General features: G+C 38.3%; 1 protein-coding gene across 1 annotated transcript in view; it reads right to left on the bottom strand.

The window, feature by feature from the left end:
- The window catches only part of LOC117328452 (protein PIF-like), a 53,767-nt gene that overhangs the window by 12,324 nt on the left and 22,428 nt on the right, over window positions 1–19,015 (bottom strand). The window contains exons 4-5 of the mRNA XM_033885984.1: window positions 18,133–18,327; window positions 13,191–13,379 (exon numbers count right to left, since the gene is read on the bottom strand). Coding sequence (XP_033741875.1) covers window positions 13,191–13,379; window positions 18,133–18,327 — 384 coding nt within the window. The remainder of the gene's footprint in view (window positions 1–13,190; window positions 13,380–18,132; window positions 18,328–19,015) is intronic.

Below are 19,015 nucleotides of genomic sequence, written 5' to 3'. Positions count from 1 at the left end.
TTCAATGTATACCATCGCGTTACAAGTAGATTTCTTAACCCCAAGTAGATGTTTACAAAATTCCAGATGGATTTTTTCTATTTCTACTGCTTTAAGGCTTCCCCAAATTTCGCAGGCATAAAAAACAATGCTGCCGACATAAGTACCTCCGTTTCGAAAAACAACTATCTTTGTTTTTTCTATATTAACAGTCAATTTCCATCCATTTGAATTGTATTTAAACTGTTCAAAAGACTTTGCAAACCCTCAATTGATTCAGAAAACAAAACTAAATCATCTGTATATAGTAATAGAAATAAACTCAACTCTCCAAAATCATAACTAGTGGCACCGTTTTCAATGAAACTATTTTCAAAATCATTTATAAACAGAGAAAACGGTAGGGGAGACAATATTTCTCCTTGTAATAAACCAACATTATTTGGGGAAAAGTTTGAACATTTCCCATTCCCTAAAACACAAGCTTTTACAGAAGTATAAAGAGATTTTACCGTTGCTAAAAAATTTCGTCTAACACCGATCTTGGACAGCTTAAACCATAAACCTGCTCTATCCACGTAATCAAAAACTTTGCGAAAGTCAACAAAGCAGCAGTAAAGGCGTTTTTTCGTACCTAAAGTTTTCGAAATTAATGTTTGTAGAGCGAAAATTGCGTCAATTGTACTAACATTAGGTCTGAATCCAAATTGAGCGTCCGTTAAAATGTTGTACTTGATGCAAACATCTAATAGTCTCTTGTTAAGAATCGATGTAAATAATTTACATAAACAGCTAATTAGACTGATACCACGGTAATTATTAGGATCTGTACGATCGCCTTTCTTATGTACAGGCACCACGACTGCTATAGACCACTCAGACGGGAAACATCGAGACCTTAAGATATTATTAAATAATGTGTGAAAAATTGGTGAAAGAATAAATTTACCTTCCATAAAACATTCATTTAACAAACCATCTAAACCATGTGATTTACCTCGTTTGAGATTATTAATAGCATCGTTTATTTCATTCATACCAATATGTCATGACTTAGCTCTTCAAACATGACCGCCTCGTCAACTTCAGGCTCATTCTCATGTATATGCGTAGAGTCTGTTATTTCTGCACTGTTAGCAAGATTTTTGAAATAGTCAAACAACTGATTTAAAGACATTTGTGGCGATCTCAGCCGTCTTTAATCACAGACCTCGTTATTTAACACTTAATAACATCTCTTTTGTGTAATGAATCTCAGCCGTCTATATTTACTGACCCCCTTTATTTACATGTGATACTGCCGTCTATATTTACTGACCCCCTTTATTTACATGTGATACTGCCGTCTATATTTACTGACCCCCTTTATTTACATGTGATACTGCCGTCTATATTTACTGACCACCTTTATTAACATGTGATACTGCCGTCTATATTTACTGACCCCCTTTATTTACACGTGATACTGCCGTCTATATTTACTGACCACCTTTATTTACATGTGATACTGCCGTCTATATTTACTGACCACCTTTATTTACATGTGATACTGCCGTCTATATTTACTGACCCTCTTTATTTACATGTGATACTGCCGTCTATATTTACTGACCCCCTTTATTTACATGTGATACTGCCGTCTATATTTACTGACCCCCTTTATTTACATGTGATACTGTCGTCTATATTTACTGACCCCCTTTATCTACACGTGATACTGCCGTCTATATTTACTGACCCCCTTTATTTACACGTGATACTGCCGTCTATATTTACTGACCCCCTTTATTTACACGTGATACTGCCGTCTATATTTACTGACCCCCTTTATTTACATGTGATACTGCCGTCTATATTTACTAACCCCCTTTATTTACACGTGATACTGCCGTCTATATTTACTGACCCCCTTTATTTACATGTGATACTGCCGTCTATATTTACTGACCCCCTTTATTTACATGTGATACTGCCGTCTATATTTACTGACCCCCTTTATTTACATGTGATACTGCCGTCTATATTTACTGACCCCCTTTATTTACACGTGATACTGCCGTCTATATTTACTGACCCCCTTTATTTACACGTGATACTGCCGTCTATATTTACTGACCCCCTTTATTTACAGGTGATACTGCCGTCTATATTTACTGACCCCCTTTATTTACAGGTGATACTGCCGTCTATATTTACTGACCACCTTTATTTACATGTGATACTGCCGTCTATATTTACTGACCCCCTTTATTTACATGTGATACTGCCGTCTATACTTACTGACCCCCTTTATTTACATGTGATACTGCCGTCTATATTTACTGACCCCCTTTATTTACATGTGATACTGCCGTCTATATTTACTGACCCCCTTTATTTACACGTGATACTGCCGTCTATATTTACTGACCCCCTTTATTTACACGTGATACTGCCGTCTATATTTACTGACCCCCTTTATTTACATGTGATACTGCCGTCTATATTTACTGACCCCCTTTATTAACATGTGATACTGCCGTCTATATTTACTGACCCCCTTTATCTACACGTGATACTGCCGTCTATATTTACTGACCCCCTTTATTTACATGTGATACTGCCGTCTATATTTACTGACCCCCTTTATTTACATGTGATACTGCCGTCTATATTTACTGACCCCCTTTATCTACACGTTATACTGCCGTCTATATTTACTGACCCCCTTTATTTACACGTGATACTGCCGTCTATATTTACTGACCCCCTTTATTTACATGTGATACTGCCGTCTATATTTACTGACCCCCTTTATTTACATGTGATACTGCCGTCTATATTTACTGACCCCCTTTATTTACATGTGATACTGCCGTCTATATTTACTGACCCCCTTTATCTACACGTTATACTGCCGTCTATATTTACTGACCCCCTTTATTTACACGTGATACTGCCGTCTATATTTACTGACCCCCTTTATTTACATGTGATACTGCCGTCTATATTTACTAACCCCCTTTATTTACACGTGATACTGCCGTCTATATTTACTGACCCCCTTTATTTACATGTGATACTGCCGTCTATATTTACTGACCCCCTTTATTTACATGTGATACTGCCGTCTATATTTACTGACCCCCTTTATTTACATGTGATACTGCCGTCTATATTTACTGACCCCCTTTATTTACATGTGATACTGCCGTCTATATTTACTGACCCCCTTTATTTACATGTGATACTGCCGTCTATATTTACTGACCCCCTTTATTTACATGTGATACTGCCGTCTATATTTACTGACCCCCTTTATTTACACGTGATACTGCCGTCTATATTTACTGACCCCCTTTATTTACATGTGATACTGCCGTCTATATTTACTGACCCCCTTTATTTACATGTGATACTGCCGTCTATATTTACTGACCCCCTTTATTTACATGTGATACTGCCGTCTATATTTACTGACCCCCTTTATTTACATGTGATACTGCCGTCTATATTTACTGACCCCCTTTATTTACATGTTATACTGCCGTCTATATTTACTGACCCCCTTTATTACATGTGATACTGTCGTCTATATTTACTGACCCCCTTTATTTACATGTGATACTGCCGTCTATATTTACTGACCCCCTTTATTTACATGTGATACTGCCGTCTATATTTACTGACCCCCTTTATTTACATGTGATACTGCCGTCTATATTTACTGACCCCCTTTATTTACATGTGATACTGCCGTCTATATTTACTGACCCCCTTTATTTACATGTGATACTGCCGTCTATATTTACTGACCCCCTTTATTTACATGTGATACTGCCGTCTATATTTACTGACCCCCTTTATTTACATGTGATACTGCCGTCTATATTTACTAACCCCCTTTATTACATGTGATACTGCCGTCTATATTTACTAACCCCCTTTATTACATGTGATACTGTCGTCTATATTTACTGACCCCCTTTATCTACACGTGATACTGCCGTCTATATTTACTGACCCCCTTTATTTACATGTGATACTGTCGTCTATATTTACTGACCCCCTTTATTTACATGTGATACTGCCGTCTATACTTACTGACCCCCTTTATTTACATGTGATAACTACTTGTTTACTAAATCTCAGCTGTCTACTCTCCTACGTGTCAATATAGACGATGGTCAGTTCTATGTCATATGTCTATTCTAGAAACTTTACCGTCAATTGGATTACAAACCAGTATAATATAGGGACACCTAATATCGAGCCTGGTCCGAACTATTATCACTGGACTTACTGGAACTTTTATAGTATATCTAATACATTTTTGAATACCAATATAGATGGATGGGTTCATTATAATTTTCCAAGCTATTGTTACATTTATACTGGTATTTTGATTTGAAACCATTCGAAGAAATAATATAACAAGTTATCACAAACGTATTCGAACTTTTGTCTGTGTCCCGTTATACGACAGTTCCTGTAACATCTCGGCAAACCATCGAGACAATTTTATATAAACAATATATTTTAAAGAAAACAACACACTAAAATAGATAACATCAACTACTTGTCTAACATTATTAGATTAATTGTCAGCAAATTACATCACCACAGATTCCCTTGATAACACAAAATACTTTATATTATAATAAATAACGTGCTTTAATGGCAATGTGATTCTGAATACAAATTATTCATTAAATTGTATTGCACATGATAAATTAGATTTTATGATATAATAAAACATGTTAAGTTACGTAATGAGATGAAATGTGATTCTGAATAGAAAATATTTAATGTATAAGATGATAAATTAGATTAAATGATATAATAAAACTTGTTAAGTTACGTAATATATAAAATTGCATAATTTAACACTTGTTTAATATAATCAACCGGATAAAATTGTATCATCTATGTTGCACGATTTAAAGATGTAGTGTTTGCTTTGTTAAACCCGACTTTTAAATCTAGAGTAACCCAGGTAAAAAAAAACAAAAATCCAAAAACAAACAAACAAACAAACACACCCACAAACAAACAAACCGAATATGTAAAGAATACAGCAGATTTTGACAAAATTATTTCCTTTTTATTATCAAGAGCCTATTGAGCAGATAAAATCTCGGTATCAGTCTGGAGATAAAATCTCGGTATCAGTCTGGAGATAAAATCTCGGTATCAGTCTGGAGATAAAATCTCGGTATCAGCCTGGAGATAAAATCTCGGTATCAGTCTGGAGATAAAATCTCGGTATGAGCCTGGAGATAAAACCTCAGTATCAGCCTGGAGATAAAATCTCGGTATCAGCCTGGAGATAAAATCTCGGTATGAGTCTGGAGATAAAATCTCGGTATGAGCCTGGAGATAAAATCTCGGTATCAGCCTGGAGATAAAATCTCGGTATCAGCCTGGAGATAAAACCTCGGTATCAGTCTGGAGATAAAATTTCGGTATGAGCCTGGAGATAAAATCTCGGTATCAGTCTGGAGATAAAATCTCGGTATCAGCCTGGAGATAAAATCTCGGTATCAGCCTGGAGATAAAATCTCGGTATCAGCCTGGAGATAAAATCTCGGTATCAGCCTGGAGATAAAATCTCGGTATCAGCCTGGAGATAAAATCTCGGTATCAGTCTGGAGATAAAATCTCGGTATCAGTCTTGAGATAAAATCTCGGTATCAGCCTGGAGATAAAATCTCGGTATCAGTCTGGAGATAAAATCCCGGTATCAGTCTGGAGATACAATCTCGGTATCAGTCTGGAGATAAAATCTCGGTATCAGTCTGGAGATAAAACATCGGTATCAGCCTGGAGATAAAATCTCGGTATCAGTCTGGAGATAAAATCTCGGTATCAGCCTGGAGATAAAACCTCGGTATCAGTCTGGAGATAAAATTTCGGTATGAGCCTGGAGATAAAATCTCGGTATCAGTCTGGAGATAAAATCTCGGTATCAGCCTGGAGATAAAATCTCGGTATCAGTCTGGAGATAAAATCTCGGTATCAGTCTGGAGATAAAATCTCGGTATCAGCCTGGAGATAAAATCTCGGTATCAGCCTGGAGATAAAATCTCGGTATCAGTCTGGAGATAAAATCTCGGTATCAGTCTTGAGATAAAATCTCGGTATCAGCCTGGAGATAAAATCTCGGTATCAGTCTGGAAATAAAATCCCGGTATCAGTCTGGAGATACAATCTCGGTATCAGTCTGGAGATAAAATCTCGGTATCAGTCTGGAGATAAAACATCGGTATCAGCCTGGAGATAAAATCTCGGTATCAGTCTGGAGATAAAATCTCGGTATCAGTCTGGAGATAAAATCTCGGTATCAACCTGGAGATAAAATCTCGTTATCAGCCTGAAGATAAAATCTCGGTATCAGTCTGGAGATAAAATCTTGGTATCAGTCTGGAGATAAAATCTCGGATCAGTCTGGAGATAAAATTTCGGTATGAGCCTGGAGATAAAATCTCGGTATCAGTCTGGAGATAAAATCTTGGTATCAGTCTGGAGATAAAATCTCGGTATCAGTCTGGAGATAAAATCTCGGTATCAGTCCGGAGATCAACTCTCGGTATCAGCCTGGAGATACAATCTCGGTATCAGTCTGGAGATAAAATCTCGGTATGAGCCTGGAGATAAAATCTCGGTATTTCTGGAGATAAAATCTCGGTGTCAGACTGGAGATAAAACCTCGGTATCAGTCTGGAGATAAAACCTCGGTATCAGTCTGGAGATAAAATCTTGGTATCAGTCTGGAGATAAAATATCGGTATCAGTCTGGAGATAAAATCTTGGTATCAGTCTGGAGATAAAATCTCGGTATCAGTCTGGAGATAAAATCTCGTTATCAGTCTGGAGATAAAATCTCGGTATCAGCCTGGAGATAAAATCTCGGTATCAGTCTGGAGATAAAATCTCGGTATCAGTCTGGAGATAAAATCTCGGTATCAGTCTGGAGATAAAATCTCGGTATCAGCCTGGAGATAAAATCTCGGTATCAGTCTGGAGATAAAATCTCGGTATGAGCCTGGAGATAAAATCTCGGTATCAGTCTGGAGATAAAATCTCGGTATCAGTCTGGAGATAAAATCTCGGTATCAGTCTGGAGATAAAATCTCGGTATCAGTCTGGAGATAAAATCTCGGTATCAGTCTGGAGATCAAATCTCGGTATCAGTCTGGAGATAAAATCTCGGTATGAGCCTGGAGATAAAATCTCGGTATCAGTCTGGAGATAAAATCTCGGTATCAGCCTAGAGATAAAATCTCGGTATCAGCCTGGAGATAAAATCTCGGTATCAGTCTGAAGATAAAATCTCGGTATCAGCCTGGAGATAAAATCTCGGTATGAGCCTGGAGATAAAACCTCGGTATCAGCCTGGAGATAAAATCTCGGTATCAGCCTGGAGATAAAACCTCGGTATCAGTCTGGAGATAAAATTTCGGTATGAGCCTGGAGATAAAATCTCGGTATCAGTCTGGAGATAAAATCTCGGTATCAGCCTGGAGATAAAATCTCGGTATCAGTCTGGAGATAAAATCTCGGTATCAGTCTGGAGATAAAATCTCGGTATCAGCCTGGAGATAAAATCTCGGTATCAGCCTGGAGATAAAATCTCGGTATCAGTCTGGAGATAAAATCTCGGTATCAGTCTTGAGATAAAATCTCGGTATCAGCCTGGAGATAAAATCTCGGTATCAGTCTGGAGATAAAATCCCGGTATCAGTCTGGAGATACAATCTCGGTATCAGTCTGGAGATAAAATCTCGGTATCAGTCTGGAGATAAAACATCGGTATCAGCCTGGAGATAAAATCTCGGTATCAGTCTGGAGATAAAATCTCGGTATCAGTCTGGAGATAAAATCTCGGTATCAACCTGGAGATAAAATCTCGTTATCAGCCTGAAGATAAAATCTCGGTATCAGTCTGGAGATAAAATCTTGGTATCAGTCTGGAGATAAAATCTCGGATCAGTCTGGAGATAAAATTTCGGTATGAGCCTGGAGATAAAATCTCGGTATCAGTCTGGAGATAAAATCTCGGTATCAGTCTGGAGATAAAATCTCGGTATCAGTCTGGAGATAAAATCTCGGTATCAGTCCGGAGATCAACTCTCGGTATCAGCCTGGAGATACAATCTCGGTATCAGTCTGGAGATAAAATCTCGGTATGAGCCTGGAGATAAAATCTCGGTATTTCTGGAGATAAAATCTCGGTATCAGACTGGAGATAAAACCTCGGTATCAGTCTGGAGATAAAACCTCGGTATCAGTCTGGAGATAAAATCTTGGTATCAGTCTGGAGATAAAATATCGGTATCAGTCTGGAGATAAAATCTTGGTATCAGTCTGGAGATAAAATCTCGGTATCAGTCTGGAGATAAAATCTCGTTATCAGTCTGGAGATAAAATCTCGGTATCAGCCTGGAGATAAAATCTCGGTATCAGTCTGGAGATAAAATCTCGGTATCAGTCTGGAGATAAAATCTCGTTATCAGTCTGGAGATAAAATCTTGGTATCAGTCTGGAGATAAAATCTCGGTATCAGCCTGGAGATAAAATCTCGGTATCAGTCTGGAGATAAAATCTCGGTATCAGTCTGGAGATAAAATCTCGTTATCAGTCTGGAGATAAAATCTCGGTATCAGTCTGGAGATAAAATCTCGGTATCAGTCTGGAGATAAAATCTCGTTATGAGTCTGGAGATAAAATCTTGGTATCAGCCTGGAGATTGGTGTTGGTCGTACGTCTGTTATCGGTATTACACGTTCTGTATTTGTATTAAGAAGAGATGGGTAAGAGATCACGTGATGTGTTGTGCGTACGATCTAACGTTAGATAATGAGGACACGTTATTCTCAGGGATTAAACAAACCATGTAAAATATTAAAAATCTCTAAGAACCTGATCTCACTGAATGCTCCTGTATTAATTTCGGGTTTCTAGAGCATCTGATACATGTAGCTAATATATACAAGGTATTGATTGTAGCATTGAATTTCATGTAAATCAATTTAAATTTCGAAAATGTATGCCGAGGTTTTCATTCTTACTGCACAGTGCCGTTTGAATTTGGTACCACCTATAGTCCCCAATGTTCTGTTTGGAAATAGTTCTATATCTTACTTTTGTTCCATTTTGTACACTTATATTGATTTTCTCTCAGATTCTTTTAAACGAAGAAAACGTTATCATTTGCTTTATCTGGCGTCATGGGCTGCAAAAGACATTCGCCAAAGCTAGCTGCGGTTGTCCTTTCCGTCACCTTGTAACGTTTCTATGTGTGTATGTTGATATACTTGTCCAAAACACCACAGGTACATGTAATTATCTTACACCAATCCTCATGGGACTTGTCGAGCGTGAATATATCAATACCACTGGCTAAAGCGTCCACTTAATATAATTCAGGTGCACGAGAATAGAAGACATGTATGAAATCGGCTGCACAAGGCTTACGGCATCAGGTGCTAAAGGCTTTGTGACATAAGGTGTATGATAACTAGGCAATGACATCAGGTACAGAGGAATAGTTCATATGACATCAGGTACAGGGGAATAGTTCATATGGCAGCAGGTACAGGGGAATAGTTCATATGGCAGCAGGTACAGGGGAATAGTTCATATGACATCAGGTACAGGGGAATAGTTCATATGGCAGCAGGTACAGGGGAATAGTTCATATGGCAGCAGGTACAGGGGAATAGTTCATATGACATCAGGTACAGGGGAATAGTTCATATGGCAGCAGGTACAGGGGAATAGTTCATATGGCAGCAGGTACAGGGGAATAGTTCATATGACATCAGGTACAGGGGAATAGTTCATATGGCAGCAGGTACAGGGGAATAGTTCATATGGCAGCAGGTACAGGGGAATAGTTCATATGGCATCAGGTACAGGGGAATAGTTCATATGACATCAGGTACAGAGGAATAGTTCATATGACATCAGGTACAGGGGAATAGTTCATATGGCAGCAGGTACAGGGGAATAGTTCATATGACATCAGGTACAGGGGAATAGTTCATATGGCAGCAGGTACAGGGGAATAGTTCATATGGCAGCAGGTACAGGGGAATAGTTCATATGACATCAGGTACAGGGGAATAGTTCATATGGCAGCAGGTACAGGGGAATAGTTCATATGGCAGCAGGTACAGGGGAATAGTTCATATGACATCAGGTACAGGGGAATAGTTCATATGGCAGCAGGTACAGGGGAATAGTTCATATGGCAGCAGGTACAGGGGAATAGTTCATATGACATCAGGTACAGGGGAATAGTTCATATGGCAGCAGGTACAGGGGAATAGTTCATATGGCAGCAGGTACAGGGGAATAGTTCATATGGCATCAGGTACAGGTGAATAGTTCATATGGCATCAGGTACAAGGGAATAGTTCATATGGCATCAGGTACAGGGGAATAGTTCATACCACATCAGGTACAGGGGAATACTTCATATGGCATCAGGTACAGGGGAATAGTTCATATGGCATCAGGTACAGGGGAATAGTTCATATGGCATCAGGTACAGGGGAATAGTTCATATGACATCAGGTACAGGGGAATAGTTCATATGACATCAGGTACAGGGGGATAGTTCATATGGCATCAGGTACAGGGGAATAGTTCATATGGCATCAGGTACAGGGGAATAGTTCATATGGCAGCAGGTACAGGGGAATAGTTCATATGGCAGCAGGTACAGGGGAATAGTTCATATGACATCAGGTACAGGGGAATAGTTCATATGGCAGCAGGTACAGGGGAATAGTTCATATGGCAGCAGGTACAGGGGAATAGTTCATATGACATCAGGTACAGGGGAATAGTTCATATGGCATCAGGTACAGGGGAATAGTTCATATGGCATCAGGTACAGGGGAATAGTTCATATGACATCAGGTACAGGGGAATAGTTCATATGGCAGCAGGTACAGGGGAATAGTTCATATGGCAGCAGGTACAGGGGAATAGTTCATATGGCATCAGGTACAGGTGAATAGTTCATATGGCATCAGGTACAAGGGAATAGTTCATATGGCATCAGGTACAGGGGAATAGTTCATACCACATCAGGTACAGGGGAATACTTCATATGGCATCAGGTACAGGGGAATAGTTCATATGGCATCAGGTACAGGGGAATAGTTCATATGGCATCAGGTACAGGGGAATAGTTCATATGACATCAGGTACAGGGGAATAGTTCATATGACATCAGGTACAGGGGGATAGTTCATATGGCATCAGGTACAGGGGAATAGTTCATATGGCATCAGGTACAGGGGAATAGTTCATATGACATCAGGTACAGGGGAATTAGTTGATATGGTATCAGCTACAGGATAATAGTTCATATGACATCAGGTACATGATAATAGCTCATATGGGACATATGACATCAGATACACAAGACAAGGGGCATTTGGTATCAGTTGCATTAGAGATGATATCAGATGTACAAGACTTGCTTGTTAAAATCTCACCCCAAAAATCTTTCATTCCAATGTTTAAACACTTGTTTTATCTAGGTCATGTTATTTGATAGGACCCAAGTTAGACACAGAATGTTCATTCCAAATTACAGTTCGGCACTTTATAATACATAAAGTCAACCCATTTTCGAAATGTGTAGTTAGGGATTCTTAAACTATCTTTAATCGCCGCCAGGTTAGCTCTTCTCTATAATAACGTACACACAAATACCGAATGTAATTTCTAATCCGAGCGGCACCAGTTGTACAACGTTTTAGGTGTTTTTATTTGGTGATATAAAACTAAATACATGTATACATGAAATGACTCATGCTGTTGTTCAAGAAATGATTAACGATGATTCGTGTATTGTTGCAGGATATACAACGAGGACGAGGATATTTTGCAATTAAATTGATAACGAATGCCGCAGGCCTGAGTTATTAATCAAAATTGCAAAATATCCGAGTCCGAGTTGTATATCCTTCAACAATACACGAGTCAATGTTGATTATTTCTATTCTACCATGTACTGTTTAGTTCTGAGATCTACCTCTTCCTAATAGAAAAGTGGCAACGAAACCCCGGGAAATGTGTCGCTACATGGCTGTTACAATTCACAAGAAACGATAAGGCGCGCGTGCTAATGAATATTCAAAAGCTGACGTCAATTCCAAGCCAGTTGACGGCAACGTTACGATAACTTTCGGGGATGTCGGCCAGCGATTCATGTAGAAATGCTCTTCAAAGGTTGCCTGTGGAAATTGACCTTACAACATGTTGTTTAGCAAAGTCTGCTCTGGGTGGATAGAAATTAACAATCTGGCAAATTTCTCCGTTGTAAAATACACGGTCTCCGACGTTCAAACGTTTTGGCGCCGCCATGCTTGTTTACAAATGCACGATTTTGGAGGGGAAGATTGTAACAGCCGTGACTCACGAGCGTGTATTATTGACACGAGAGTGTATTACTGCCAAATAATACACGGTTTTAAACCAATCAAAACTGGCGTTGCATAGCAAACGTGGTAGAATTAATTATTGCCACTATTGTGTGGAGACCAAGTAAGTTCTTTTGAATCAAAATGGAGAAAACCGAATTCGAGAGATATGCATTAAGGCAGTTTTCCTAGTCGTATGTGATAGTTATGAGTTATTACTTGTCGGGAGATTTTTTTTATCCTTTATCGCCTTTGCGTTCGGATGCCTTGTGCCATAAAAATGTCTATGTAAGATGCGGTGTCGCAATCTAATTTACATGCGTATTATAGAGTTGACGGTTTTTGTCGCTTGAGGTCACACCGACACATTTATTTCGATAAAGTGGGGTTGGCACCATGTCATCATTTATACAGCCTCCTGATTTGTGATCAACCTGGTGCCATAAACCGTCTCCGACTCCCTGAGAATGGCCGGACACATTTCTCTTGGGCCACACCCGATCCTCGATACTGTCACAGCGAGAGACATTTCGTGAAATCGTGCTGATCGAGCGTGTAATATATCTCAGATTTGTCTAAAGACACCTGCACCAGGGGACATATGTCAGAGTGAGGCGCGATCTGATTGATCAGACGATATGTGTGGACCCTATTACGATCTATAAGGGGGTCTGTCAGTACCCATTCTTTAAAACTGACAGCCGATCTGGTCGGGGCGAGCCAATGTGGAAAGAAATGATATGGCTTAAAAATTTCTCTGTGAATACTCTACAACTCCATCATATATACCTGGTTTTGGACTCGTTTCCGGCACACATTCCTGAGGACATGCGGTATGGTTTACACAGCCTCGTTCTGAATCGAACGTTGATCCACCCGGACAGCACTGACCCACGGAATGACCCTTCTCGCAGTGGTAATATGCTTTACAGTTGTCAGAGTGGGGCACTGACGTCACAGACGGATCCTTACACCTGTCTGAAATGAACGTGTCTTTATAAATTAGATAGAAAATACTGGTAGAAATTAGAAACTCACTCTATTTCAAAATAAAAGAAAACGAATCAGAAAATACATATAAAACAAAATGTAAGAGACACAACTCCAACTTGAACCAATTCTCGTGTGTCATGATGTTGATTGCTAGTCCTGTCCGTAAACAGCCATTCCTCTCTCCTGATAGTCAAAACCTGTTTTATGACGTACTATTTGTTATTCCGTAACCGGTATTCTTAATTAATAACCAAACCTAAAAGACAATTTTGACAGCAGAATTGTCGTAAAACATGCCGACTGTCACCGTTTTCAGCGGAGATTGTGTCATCTACACCGTTTCCAGTAATTTTAATCTTCAAACTCATTAAAACCATTCTTTATTCTTTACAGAAAAACACAATTTATAATTTCTATCCGCTTTAAATGTTCCTTGCATCAATAATGTAAATCTGTTCTGTTCAAAAAGGAAGACATTTTGATATTTTATCCAGGATAAATCTCAATATTGTTTGTAGAAGAGGAAAAGCATTATAAATACATATACATGTGTAATGTGATATTACATTTACAGTTTGGAAATTCTGACATGCAAAGAAATTATACATTATACCGAAAAGAACTTCATTAATAAAAGTTTGATATCCTAATTGAAAAAAGGAGTGTAACTTCATAGATTGCGTGTCAATGCCAGGTATAATGTTCCTTTGTTACTAAACCGCCATCCTTGTTGTGTAAGAATACATGTCCAAGTTCTTCATTGTATTGGCTGCTGTGATAAAAGTCCACTGAACTTAGTGTAACAGTATGTTTATATAAAATTACATTTATATATCAAAGCCTTATTTAGTCATGTTCTTATGGAATATCAACACCTGTGATGTGTACCAAACTCATGGTGATATGAACCAAACTTATTGTAATATGTACCAAACTCGTGGTGATATGTACCAAACTCATGCTGAAATGTACCAATCTCGTGGTGATATGAACCAAACTCGTGGTGATATGTACCAAACTCATGGTAATATGTACCAAACTCATGGTGATATGTACCAAACTCATGGTGATATGTACCAAACTCATGGTGATATGTACCAAACTCATGCTGAAATGTACCAATCTCGTGGTGATATAAACCAAACTCGTGGTGATATGTACCAAACTCATGCTGAAATGTACCAAACTCATGGTGATATGTACCAAACTCATGGTGATATGTACCAAACTTATGGTGATATGTACCAAACTCATGGTAATATGTACCAAACTCATGGTGATATGTATCAAACTCATGGTAATATGTACCAAACTCATGGTGATATGTACCAAACTCATGGTGATATGTACCAAACTCATGGTGATATGTATCAAACTCATGGTAATATGTACCAAACTCATGGTGATATGTACCAAACTTATGGTGATATGTACCAAACTCATGGTAATATGTACCAAACTCATGCTGAAATGTACCAAACTCATGGTGATATGTACCAAACTCATGGTGATATGTACCAAACTTATGGTGATATGTACCAAACTCATGGTGATATGTACCAAACTCATGGTAATATGTACCAAACTCATGGTAATATGTACCAAACTCATGCTGAAATGTACCAAACCCATGCTGAAATGTACCAAACTCATGGTGATATGTACCAAACTCATGGTGATATGTACCAAACTTATGGTGATATGTACCAAACTCATGGTAATATGTACCAAACTCATAGTGATATGTACCAAACTCATGGTGATATGTACCAAACTCATGGTAATATGTACCAAACGCATGGTAATATGCACCAAACTCATGGTGAAATGTACCAAACTCATGGTGAAATGTACCAAACTCATGCTGAAATGTACCAAACTCATGGTGATATGAACCAATCTCATGGTGATATGAACCAATCTCATGGTGATATGAACCAATCTCATGGTGATATGAACCAATCTCATGGTGATATGAACCAATCTCATGGTGATATGAACCAATCTCATGGTGATATGAACCAATCTCATGGTGATATGAACCAATCTCATGGTGATATGAACTAATCTCATGGTGATATGAACCAATCTCATGGTGATATGAACCAATCTCATGGTGATATGAACCAATCTCATGGTGATATGAACCAATCTCATGGTGATATGAACCAATCTCGTGGTGATATGAACCAATCTCATGGTGATATGAACCAATCTCGTGGTGATATGAACCAATCTCATGGTGATATGAACCAATCTCATGGTGATATGAACCAATCTCATGGTGATATGTACCACACTTATGGTGATATGTACCAAACTCATGGTGATATGTACCAAACTCATGGTAATATGTACCAAACGCATGGTAATATGTACCAAACTCATGCTGAAATGTACCAAACTCATGCTGAAATGTACCAAACTCATGGTAATATGCGTCACATTGGTGCGATATTGGCTACACTCAGAAGTGACCGTTATTGGCTACACTCAGACATGACAGTTATTGGCTACACTCAGAAGTGACTGTTATTGGCTACACTCTGACATGACAGTTATTGGCTACACTCAGACATGACAGTTATTGGTTACACTCAGACATGACAGTTATTGGCTACACTCAGAAGTGACAGTTATTGGCTACACTCAGAAGTGACTGTTATTGGCTACACTCAGAAGTGACTGTTATTGGCTACACTCAGACATGACAGTTATTGGTTACACTCAGACATGACAGTTATTGGCTACACTCAGAAGTGACAGTTATTGGCTACACTCAGAAGTGACTGTTATTGGTTACACTCTCAGACATGACAGTTATTGGTTACACTCAGACATGACAGTTATTGGCTACACTCAGAAGTGGAAGTTATTGCCTACAGTTAGAAGTAACAGCCGTTGACTACTCAGAGGGTTATGTCACCACTCATATGCCTCTTCTGTTAGTTATTTTAGGAGCGATTGTTATCGACTGTTCAAAACTATGAATAGTGTGCCCATTAAGATTTTTCTTAATTCACTGCAACATTCTAATTTCATAACCATGTCGGAGCTGGATATATTTAGAACCCGAGTTTAAGTAATAAAGTGCCACAAGCTGTGATTGGAATCTACGCCATTGATGTTTGATTTTAACATTCTGCTTAAAAAGCTAATTGCAATATCATATTTGGATATTAACATGTACTTGACAGCAAACGCCAAGCATGTGGATTATGTCATTTTATTACTGACAGGTTAGCGGACGTGTAGCTTAGCTTTACGGGGAGCAGATATGGAATCTGCTTTAACATATGATTAGCAACTCTGTATAATGTACCGCATTATGTCCGGAATATTATTGTTCACCTGTCTTGCCATAACTTTGTTCTAAAACGTACAGCCGAATATGAAATATATGTGGTATATAACGGAAACCCATTCAATTTTCTATCTATTTCAAAAGAGATAAAAAAAATCATGTGTCGAAAAAGCGTAGGGATCGCTCCACAACAAGATGGCGGGACGACTCAACGCAATTTCTGTTGTTACCTGTTAAGTTTTTTCTTACAAAACTGTTGTGTCATGAGTATTTTAATGAAGATATGCAAGGTATATTGCAAACGTGGAGCAAAATAGTCATGTATTGTTCTATCGCTTCAATTAGTTCTCAAGCAAAAACCATTGGATTGCAATGCGGTGAATAGAAAGCATCGTTCTCATTGGTAACAAAAAAAAAATTCATCACAATTAAGTTTTATCAAAACATTGAAGTTATATCATTACACTAAAGCTATATCATTACAGTTAAGTTATATCATTACAGTTAAGTTATATCACTACAATGATTATAACAGATTCATATTTTAAGAACGTAATTTAACATTGATTTGACCTAAACGCAAACGTTTGGTGTCCTCAAGAAACATACCTTTCTAGAAAACATAATCGTCTTGTTCTATTTGTGCTTTTTTCAAATTTTGTGTTGTAATATTTCGCAATCGTTTTGTCGATTGTGAGTTTGGAATACGGATATCTGGCTGTTTTTTTTACGTAAACTTTGACGATATGAGAACATTCTGTACAACAGACACACTTAAAGTGGACGATATGAAAACATTCTGTACAACAGATACACTTAAAGTGGACGATATGAGAACATTTTGACTTAAAACTGTTAATACTTAGTGTATATTGTTACTCTTTAGTGTATATGTTGATATAGGATTCACCCACATTCCATAATTTGATTTAGTATGACTGAATAGCCTCTTTACATTTTTATTTAATTGTCATTCAATTCGATAAGTTTTGATTTTGATTCGGCGGTGGCCGAGTGGTTAAGGTGTCCCGACACTTTATCACTAGCCCTCCACCTCTGGGTTGCGAGTTCGAAACCTACGTGGGGCAGTTGCAAGGTACTGACTGTAGGCCGGTGGTTTTTCTCCGGGTACTCCGGCTTTCCTCCACCTCCAAAACCTGGCACGTCCTTAAATGACCCTGGCTGTTAATAGGACGTTAAACAAAATAAAACCAAACAAATGATTCAATAAATAAGGATATCATTTCACCAAAGAATGTTTTAAAGTTCCGTTTGTGTATCCCCTTGTATCCTCTCCGGGGATCCGTATTGACGTTTTCCCAGAGCTACTTTTCAGAGCAGCTATTTTAATATTTAACCCCGCAGTGGATATTTCTGTACATGCATGAAATCCAACTACATTTGAACGTATGTCAATATCTATGATGTACATACCGTTAGGGCAGTCGACAACTTCAGCTAATCGGCATGCCAGTAGTTCCTGGTCCCAGAATTCCCCCACTCCACAGGATTGGACTACGTAGTACCACGCTCCACTTTCCTTTAGGAAACATTGGACTAACTTGTCACACTCCTTGGGATGACGGGCGTATCCAACCCCTTCTATCAGGATACTTTGTGAACACATATCTGAAAGGAAATCAGGGGAAATACAAACCCTTTACTAACAACGTGTCTTGTTTAACCGACCTCTTAACAATATTTAGTTACATTCTATATTTAGTTACATTCTATATTTAGTTACATTCTATATTTAGTTACGAATGGAATGATAAACGACTTAAACGAATAAAATGATCGAAATTCGACACGCATTTCCTGCGATTGAAAATATCCATTGTAAACGCTAGAAAACAAATTAATAACTAACGAAATCCAGATATTTTTTTTGTAAAAAGACTTTAAAACCGATGGTTTATCAGCTATTGTGAAGGTCTAGAATTCCCGTACATACTAGAAGAAAATGTAATAAACAAATTCGATGATCGAGTCGTGTAGCAGATCTGATTTGCCTCTATTCGAATCACTCGATAAGTGCTTATCTTATTATAGACAACTGTTTATCACACAAACACCGCTAAATCTGTCGTTAGGATGGCATAGCTTTATGTGATTATTTGATTAAATGATTTACAAAACAAGTTCCGTTCGTGCTTAGACTGTTTTTGTATAAGTCTGCTATGTATCAGAAATATTAGCTTAAACAATTGCCGTGATGCATGGAAGTATAAGAACGTTACTAAATTTGACACAAAAACCGTTTTTATTGACTTTTCTGTCTTTGATATACAAAGCCTTCCGCGTCTGTAGCCAGGAA

Source organism: Pecten maximus, chromosome 5 (genome assembly GCF_902652985.1).
Source record: "Pecten maximus chromosome 5, xPecMax1.1, whole genome shotgun sequence".
Lineage (NCBI taxonomy): Eukaryota > Metazoa > Mollusca > Bivalvia > Pectinida > Pectinidae > Pecten > Pecten maximus.
This window is presented reverse-complemented; position numbering and strand designations above follow the sequence as displayed.